General features: G+C 30.6%; 1 protein-coding gene across 1 annotated transcript; it reads left to right on the forward strand.

Moving 5' to 3' along the window:
- The first annotated feature begins 238 nt into the window (after positions 1–238).
- On the forward strand, positions 239–9,425 carry LOC111706095 (neuropeptide F receptor). Its single transcript, XM_023478861.1, has 14 exons — positions 239–273; positions 879–984; positions 2,104–2,232; positions 3,431–3,516; positions 3,985–4,033; positions 5,146–5,249; positions 5,688–5,807; positions 6,291–6,368; positions 7,070–7,199; positions 7,432–7,548; positions 7,837–7,905; positions 8,068–8,123; positions 8,848–8,926; positions 9,352–9,425. The coding sequence occupies exons 1-13, from the start codon at positions 239–241 to the stop codon at positions 8,912–8,914; spliced, it is 1,146 nt and encodes a 381-aa protein (XP_023334629.1). The 3' UTR covers positions 8,915–8,926; positions 9,352–9,425.
- Positions 9,426–9,690: the final 265 nt, after the last annotated feature.

The following is a 9,690-nucleotide window of genomic DNA, read 5'->3' on the forward strand; positions in this document are numbered from 1 at the left end:
GAATAATTGTCAATTTATAAAGTATTGTTTTTATTTGCCTCAAAGTTTATATCGAGCCTAATAAGGTATCTATTGTAATGTATGCACTTAGAGTTGGGGCAAACTCCCGCTCACGAGTTAATGTATGAATTTAGGAACGAAAAATATAGATATCTAAGAATTCTTCCACACATTACATTACATTTGGCCCAGAAAAGACTTATGCACATATCAAGAAATTTAAAAACAAAAATATAAAATGTTCGAGTTTAAAAAAGATTTGGAAACCGCCAGGTAACCAGGAAAAAGTTTCTATATCTTTTAGTTTTTTATGTATCTTGTAGAAGACATAGTTTCATGCAAAACCGAAAGAAAGCTAAAATGATCAAAAAAGGACATGCTGATACTTTATTTTATTTAAATATATTTGTTGAGTGCCCCCTTCGCCTAGAAAACTTTTTTGTAAAGTTTACAATTGAGAAAATTTGGGAACCAATTAAACTTTACAGCACCGTCCTATAACATACAGCTAGTTTAACATTATATTCTTATAGAACGATAGTTACTTAATAACACGTCAATAATGAAATTTACTATAAAGTGATCATGAGTGATAAAGTAAATAATAGTTTCATAACGTTTTTTTTTGTAGACGTTGGGTCTGTCCAAACTATTCTTTACCTACACGAAACAGTTAATGGGGTGAGCCATTTAGTGAATGTTAATTAAATTATAATGATGATGATGATGATGATGATGATGATGATAATGATGATGATGATGATGATGATGATGATGATGATGATGATGATGAAGGGGGAGGTTTTAAAAAGCTGTTGAGTGTTTTTATAGCATTAATATTTAAAACTAGAATTAACTGATTAGTTTTTGTTTTCCAGATTGGACTTGCCTACACATTACGTACTTGTCACAATATACAGCCTCCTCATCATCTTCGGTCTCCTCGGTAACTTTGCTATCATCGCGGCCTTCCTCACAAACAAGGTTGGTTTTAGGATTCGCAAGTTTTGTTTTCGAAATTTCAATAATTATATCAAAAAAATGTTTTAAAGTTCTAATACTATCAGACAATTTCCAGAAAAAAGTGAAAACGAATTTCTTGTTTGGAGCTAATCAAAAAAGACCAAGGAAAATTTATGAAACTAGCCTTAGAGGGGGCTTCGCGCCCATCTTCTAAATAAATTGTGAACATGTTCTCTTTGTGTACATCGTAAAACAAAACAAAAATAATTCACGGATTTTCACAAAAAATTTCGTGGATTTTCAAAATTTAAAAAAATTTAATGAAGATCGAATTTTGATGGAGACAAATATTTAAAATTTCAATCATTCACAAACCTTCCCTGGGGTCCCTAGATGTCCCACAAAAAATTTGGGCCCGATCGGTTCAGCCGTTTTGACGTTTATTGGATACAAACAGACAGACAGACAGACAGACAAACAGACAGACAAGCCAAATTATATATAGATTAATTGTGAAAAAATATTATTTTACCCCGACTCACTTTTAATTACAACTTAAATCCCTCTCTAAAAACGAAGGGACTGTCGACGTATTTTAAAGTGACCCTCTGTACGAAAATGTGTCTAAAAAATTAATTAATGAAAGTTACAATATCTTTATATTGTTAGTTGTATACTCGATATAATAATTATAATAATAATTATATAATAATTCTCTTCGCTCATCTATAAAGTAAAGGTCTTTGTTCATATATATATAAATTTGTATATATGTTAGCTTTAGCTGGCCAATTGGCTGATTTAAGTACACCGGGTTAACATAGGTTAAATTTTCTTTTGAAAGGAATTGAGTCTTTGCCACAAACTCTGATTTTCTAATCCCAATATCCTTGGAACCCAATGTCGTAAACCTTTGATATTTCAAGCTTATATTATTTGATCTAACAAAAGTCATAGTTTGAAATGTCAAAGGTTTACGACATTGGGTTCCAAAGATATTGGGATTAGAAAATCAGAGTTTGTGGCAAAGACTCAATTACTTTGATTTTTTTTCTCAGAAATAAAGTTTTTTTTCGAAATTCGAAATTCACTTGAGCTAGTGTAAACTACTATAATACATGAAGAATGAAAACTATTCAGGTGATGCTGACCTCAAGGAACATCTTCGTGGCGAACCTTGCTCTCTCGGACATATTACTCTGCTCCTTCACCATGCCACTCACCCTCATCGACCTTGTCAGCAAACACTGGCCTATGGGGCCGGGACAGGTAATACAAGGTTAATTTCAATTCGAGCTGGACCGACCATTTATACTGGCCATAGTGACGCGCGGCGAGTACCGCTCCGCCCTTAATCAGCCTAGTTTCAAAGGAATTGAGTCTTTTCCACAATTTCTGATTTTCTAATTCCTCCATTCTCTGAAACCCAATGTCGCACACCTTAGATATTTCAAACTATGAATTCTGTTATTTCAAATAGTTTAAGTTTGAAATATCAAAGGTTTACAACATGAGGTTGCAAAAAGTAAAGACATTAGAAAATCAGAGTTTGTGGCAAAAACTCAATTACTTTGATGGCGCGGCCAGACTTTTTAAATATCATAGGCCTATTTTACCTACCCCACTAGCATCTTAGTTTAGTGTGCAATGTGACTATTAACACCACTTGATCATTCCAAAATTCTGGTAAAATGCAGAGGTTACCTACATTGGTCGGCGTTTATATCAATAAAATGAAGATGAATTTTCTTTGTAGGTTTGATTTTTCTCAAATTTTTTTAATTTCAAGTTTACAAGTTTACTAATTTAGTTTTTATTTACAGATTCTCTTTGTTTCCATTGCTATATATATATTCAGCTGTTTAAAAGATTTATGTAATTAAATCTTCATAATTTTAATACTCTTCCCTCTTGAGAGAAATTTTCCTTTTAAATTTGTAATTGCTTTTATATATTATATCTTTAGAGTTTTTAAATAATATAATTGTTATCATCATATTTATAGCAAAATTAGTCAATTCTTACTTTAATATGAAATTTTGTACTGTTAGTCTTAAATTTTGGAAGATTACCACACAAAAATATATAAAAGTAAAGTGCCCGGCGTTTGCCGTGAAAAAAGAAACCAATTTTGAAAAAAAAATTTTGAAGAAAAAAATTGGAATTTTTTCAAAGAAAAATGTATTTTTGAAAAAAAATTTCAGCCAATTTGGTCGAGTCTTTTGGCTAGCTATTGCTAACATATAAATACATACATATCTTCTTAGAATAAGTCTAGAAAATGTTCTATTGTTTATAAAGATTGGTTATTGCTGGACACTGTTTTTCATATTGGACATTCTTCAGCAGCATGAATGCGGATAAAAAATACAATATACATACATCTATACATACAAATATGTATAGATACATGAGCGAAGATGTCGTAGATCTTTGTCTATTTTGATCTTGCATCCTGTAAATTTAGGAAGTGTTATGTAAGATGATGGGCACCAGTCAGTCCACATGCATTTTCTTTTCTGCCTTCTCCATCGTTCTCATTGCAGTTGATAGGTAAACTTAAAATTCTCTTCCAAATATCGATAAGTATTTCCGAACGCTTTGTTAGAGATATTTCATACAAATGATTGCTTGATGTAACTCATGGCGTTGAAATAATTATATCAGATTTTTTTTATAAATATCTACATAAAAATGTACTCAAAACCAAAAATATATTTTTTGTTCCTTTTTAACATTATAGAATTTCTAAAGTTTTAAAACATGATCAACAATTAGAGAAACTTAGTTATATTTCTTATATTATTATGATTTTAATTTTTGTATTTGCATTAATGTAATAAATGCAAACCTAATTAGGAGCATACAATTTTGAAATGCGAGAATTATCTCAAAACTTTGCGGAACCTCTCTGTAAAAAGAGAACATAAAATATTTGAAAACTTCAACAAAGTCTAGCTCACAAATTGATATAATTATGTCTCTTTTATTATGTTATAATCAGATATTTATCATAATCAGGTATCAGTTTATTGTCAACTCAACCGAGGTCCAAATATCCATTCTTCAGGTATTTTTTTTTCAATGGTAATCCAAAAAAACTCATAAAAATTGTCGTGTACTTAATACTTATATTTATGCAGCAAGCTCAGTTCATGCACATTGTTGATTGTATTATTTCTTTTTGACATTGCTATATAGATAAAAGATATATATAAAATTCATAAAAATAGTTTGCTGAATCAGCTGCAACTTAAAGCAATGTACTCATAATTTTATATTATTATCGGATTTCTTTAGATAAGGAATTGAGTCTTTGCCACAACTCATATGTTCTAATCGTAATATCTTTGCAACCCGTTTGTTGTAAAATTTTGAAATTTCAAACTTTGACTATTTAATCTAACATAATTTACAGTTTGAAATATCTAAGGTCTACTACATTGGGTTCCAAAGATAGAGGGATTAGAGTTTGTGGCAAAGACTCAATTCTTTTAAGGAATTTTTATTGATTTGCCTTTGTTTAAACATTCTAAATAAAAAGAAATTTCTACAGCTCAGCGCAACAAATAATAGTATTATAATAGTATAATAATAGTAAATGATTAATATTTAACTTTAACACTTTACCAATGTACCCTTTATACTTTTATCTTTATCTTTTATACTTTAGAATGGTGAATATCAGGATTAATTCTTAATCCTCTCTTTTTGCTAATCTCAGGACTGACATAATCTCGAGATTATGTTAATCTCGAGACTAAATATTTAGATCAACAAATTTGATTGTAGGAAATTTAATAAAACATTAAATGCCAGGGCCAGATTTTTTCGTTTTCTTGACCTTTCCTTTACTGTCCCTTTAAGGACTAAAATTAAAAGTTTCCACAGTAGATATTCGGAATAAGCATTCTAAAGTTCCCAGCTGAGATCTGACATAAGATATTTTATCGGTTTTCTATACTTAAAACGTGTTTGATTCTAGAAAATTCACTCAGATATTCTTTACCATTACTCTATGAATTCCCAAAAAAGAAAAACCAAAATTTAAAATAGTGAATTATCAAAGAGAAAAAAATGATAATTTTTATCAATTATAGATTTTAATGGCACTAATGTTGTAAATGGACATGTTCACTCTTTAATTAAATGAAGGGTTACTTTAAATTATGTTTGTTTCAGGCTGGTTTCCTCTCGTTATTTTCTTTCCTGCTCTCCGTCATACTCTCACTTCCGGTATTCTTCTTCACCAAACTAGAAGTCAAACTGAACTTTGTGTCCAAGGAGTAAGTATAAACTTTTTTGATAAAATTTGAAATTTTAGACAAATTAAAATAATTTTTTATGGAAATATTTAACTTATTTATTTTTTAAACTACAGCTAGGGTGTCCATACTGTCCAATAAACATATGAGGCCATTTCCATCATAATCACCTCATCCTGGGATTTACCTAATGTGGTCTAAATATTTAGAATATTCAAAATTCATATATGTAGATTATATTTATAAAAACCATTTTTTGATTAATTTTGTGAATAAAACTGATTAAATTTCTTTGTTGGTGCCAGCCTTCAGTTATAAAGCTTTAATTTAGTTAGTTCGGTTTCAATTGGTTAAAGCTCGCATCTTCTATCAATATCGACATTATTATATATATATTTGTGTTTTCATAGAATGGAGACGATTTTACCCGATACACAGTATGATGGTCTTGTATTGTAGGGAGTTATCCTACTGCTATGAGGACTGGAGCAGCACTACTGTCAGATTATCCTACACTGTCACCTGCTTCACCTGCCAGTACCTCATACCCTCCATCATAGTCGGGTTCGCATACTACAGGTATACATTCATCATATAGTCAGTTGATTGATTGATTGAAAGATTGATACCTCATTTCCGAAGATCTTCTTGAACCGGGCGTAATTTTAATGCACTTTTCAACTCCCAAAACGAAATAAACGAAATCGCTTATTTGGAAGCAACAATTGGATGGTTTCAAATATGCGACAACAAATCGCTTATTTGTGCAGACATCCAACTTGTTGCTGCCAAATAATTTAAGCTTGTAGCGATAAAATTTCGAACTCCATTTTGATTAGACAATTTAGAAAATTTTACAGATTTAAAATCTGTTCAGAGCTGGGAACTTTTGAATGGTGGATATCGGGATTAATGCGTAATTCACTCTTTTTCTTAATCTCCAGATTAAATAATGCTTGTTCTCCTCTTGTTATTAATCTCCAGATTAATTAACCGATCGGGATTAAGGATATCCCATTCTTAAGTTTTCAGCTCTGAGGATTTAAATTCATTTCTTTAAAGGATTTTCAAGATGCTTCAGCTGTCAGGCTTCACACAAGCACAACAAAATCTAGAACATTCTGTCTCCCACACTCACAGGTTTATATTAATAATTAGAAAAATTACCAAACGATTGTAGGCGCAATTTTAAAGTGACCCTAGCTCCATTTTCAGAGGTGAATTTCCGATTCAGACCGCTGTGCTCTTTAACTCCAATTGAAATCAATATATTTTTAGCTGGAAAAATAAGGATATCTCATTCATTCTTTAAAGGGGTCAGTTGTGCAACTTTTTAAATAAAATTACACTTGAAATTACTTCTTCATCATTTGGCAACAGATTCTCATTTTTTAATCCCTATTTATCTTCCACTCCTTGTCGTAGACCTTCGACATTTCAATGAAAATAGTCAGATCAAAATTCTTGATTTACAATTTCAAAGGTTTACACAATCAGGTTACAAAAAAAATAGGGATGAGAAAATTTTAATGTTGTGTAAAAAACTGAATTCCTCTGTTACTTTAAGTAAGATTTGGTTACTAAAATATGATGAAAAGGGGAAGCAAAAGTATGAAGTCTTTATACAAATATTTGTATACATTTTTTACACCTTTTTTTAGAAGTTCAGAGAACAGTTTTTTTAACTTGTACGTCAAAAATATTGTTTTTAAGCATTAAATAGATTTAGGCAAAGTTTTTTCAATTTGTGAAGTTTCCTTTGAAGAGGATTCACAAATATCTCTAGTATAAAAAAACTATAAAATGTAAACTGTAAAACATGAACTGCAATATTTGTATAGACGGGCTCGACAGCAGGCTAGGCGGAAACGAATCAACATCCTCCTTCTCCTGGTCACCTTGGTTTTCTTCATTTGCTGGACTCCACTCAACATCTTCAACATTATACTTAACTTCCTCCCAGCACAGAAGGTACCCCATCAACCAAATGACATAATTTTACCAAAACTAAGTAAAATTACATAACATAAATGATTCTATTGTCCAGAGTTAGAAATTTATTATCAACAATGTCTAGTTTAACAAGATCAGTTTAAACCATGATTGAAAAAATAATTAAACTAGCCATACCTAGTTAAACTACTTCTCTTTTTTTCATTAATTCATGGAAAATATAAAGGTATTTGATTCATTTTGTGTTTAGACGTTGACCCATGAGTATGCCCTTGTGATTATATTCTCTGGGGTTCACCTGACTGCTATGGCAACTGTTTGCGCTAATCCAATCCTTTACGGATTCCTCAACGAGAACTTTAAACAGGTTTCATCTTTAATAACAATATTAAAAACAGGTTTCATCTTTAATAACAATATTAAAAACAGGTTTCATCTTTAATAACAATATTAAAAACAGGTTTGATTTTTAATAACAATATTAAAAACAGGTTTCTTCTGTAGTAACAATATTAAAAACAAATTTTATCATTAATAAAAGCGGTCGTTTCTTAGATTGTTTTTTTTGTTCGTTTTTAAAAATGATTAACAAACCTACTTACATGTTGCATGAGAAGAAAGTAGTTCTTACTTTTTATTCTTGTTATATTTGTAGAGTCTTCTTGATATCTTCTCCAAGATCCCTTTCTCAAGACAACTTGTCATCTTCAGTCAATATTTTCAGGTAAAATAACTGCTATTAATACTATACCAAGAATGAGCCCGTTTCAACTTTTTATCTTATTTTTAAAAACTTCATTTCATTCCATTTTAAGGGTACCATTGTGAATCGAGCATTGCCATCTTGAAAGTACAGTGACAGTCCCTTTAACTTTGGTATATTCAGGGTTGCAGAATTCTCCGTAGACAGCAAGAAACAAGATCAAATGAACTCCGACTGCAGTAAGTGCAATTTTTTATAAGAATTTAAGAGTTCTTGACTCTTTTCCTGTATATAACAGCTTTGGTTTTTAATTTGTTATCTATCTGCAATTTTTTTTCATTCATTAAAGAAATGATACTTCATGGTTTTTCCTGTGTTTTTGTTTGTGAGTTTTCAAATTTCAAAAAAGTATTTTGAGGAACTGAATTACTTGCTTCCAACTCTAATCTTCTTACACTAAATCTTTGCAACCTAAAGATGTAGACCTTTTATAATACATACTAAATCTACTTAATCTAATGATTTGAAAATATTGAAGGTCATTGTGAACTTGCCAAGCTACATTTGTTGCATAAACGTGCTGGGTCGTCTTTACACTAGTCCAGCCTGGACAGTAAATGTCTGAATGCATATACAGTACGTGTCGTACCAACTTTGATTATGCAACTTTTAGAGTGGTGCAACAACATTAAAAGGTTGTGAAGATATAAGGAATAGAAAATTAGCATGACGTGAGTAAATGAGTTCATTCCAAATTTAATAGAATAGAATCTCGATCACAGGACAAGCCAGACGAAAGTAACTTTGTTAAATATAGCAATCACATAACGTATTAAATGCTAGTACTGCAGATCGGGGGAAAAGGTTGGACCGGTACGAATTAAGAAGAGCAGCCACGTTTCAGACTTTTCTCCTATAATTTCAAGGGATTAAAACATAAAAACTTATATTCTCTATGTTTAGGACCCTCAAAAGCCGAACTTCGACTCCTCCTGAAGCAATGAGTTTTCCACCTGAGCAGGGCGTCTAGGCTAGATATCAGGTATGCTAAGTTTTTAAGTTTGTTTTGACTTTAAATTGAAGGCCCCCCTCCCTTAAATAATTGAAATTAGAGTAAAAAAATAGTTCGAGCTTATAAAGTTCTTAACCCTGTTAATTATTAAAAAATGTTAAACCAAAGCATAATGCTGGGAATGGTAAAAATTGCAAAAAGTACATCGGAAAAATCTCCGGCTTCAATAGATAAACTATACCTTGTGTATTAAAATTGTTTTTCTTGAAACTTTTGTTTTGAAGAATGAGATGGAAAAAGTTTGGTTATTTTTTAGGATTTTATAAATTATAGCCGGGGGGGGGGGGGTCGCAACGACAACTAATAGCTATTTTTCTTATATTTTTTCCATTAAATAAACAATTCATAAACAAAATGAATTAATGGAAAATAACTAAATATATTTTAATAAACAGGGTGGTACCGAGTTCTAATATCATTGGAGGAGGAAAATAAGGAAAATCGTCTTGTCGTAAAGATGTGATATTTGTCAAAAGAAATGGAATATTTTTATTGGTAATAATAAAAAATATTTACTTTTTGTAAGAATGTATTTCCTTTTTAAAAAAATCATTAAAAAGTATGAAAAAAATGTTTTAATATATTTATATATTGACATCTTTTCATTATCTTTGTAACTTAAAAGTCACGCTGTACAATGTGCTTCAGATGTTAAAACCCCTTTATGTGAAATAATCATTCAATTATCCTAAATTAAATATTTAAACAGCAATAGATTGAATTGGTTTTATATT

The sequence above is a fragment of the Eurytemora carolleeae genome, unplaced genomic scaffold, assembly GCF_000591075.1.
Source record: "Eurytemora carolleeae unplaced genomic scaffold, Eaff_2.0 scaffold712, whole genome shotgun sequence".
NCBI classification, from domain to species: domain Eukaryota; kingdom Metazoa; phylum Arthropoda; class Copepoda; order Calanoida; family Temoridae; genus Eurytemora; species Eurytemora carolleeae.

Excerpts from the sequence above, each read along its gene's own strand:
- LOC111706095 (XM_023478861.1), top strand. The coding sequence starts at position 239 with ATGTTCGAGTTTAAAAAAGATTTGGAAACCGCCAG. Across the intron at positions 2,233-3,430 it reads GGCCTATGGGGCCGGGACAG|GAAGTGTTATGTAAGATGAT; the intron begins GTAATACAAGGT and ends CTGTAAATTTAG. Across the intron at positions 7,906-8,067 it reads TCTTCAGTCAATATTTTCAG|GGTTGCAGAATTCTCCGTAG; the intron begins GTAAAATAACTG and ends TGGTATATTCAG.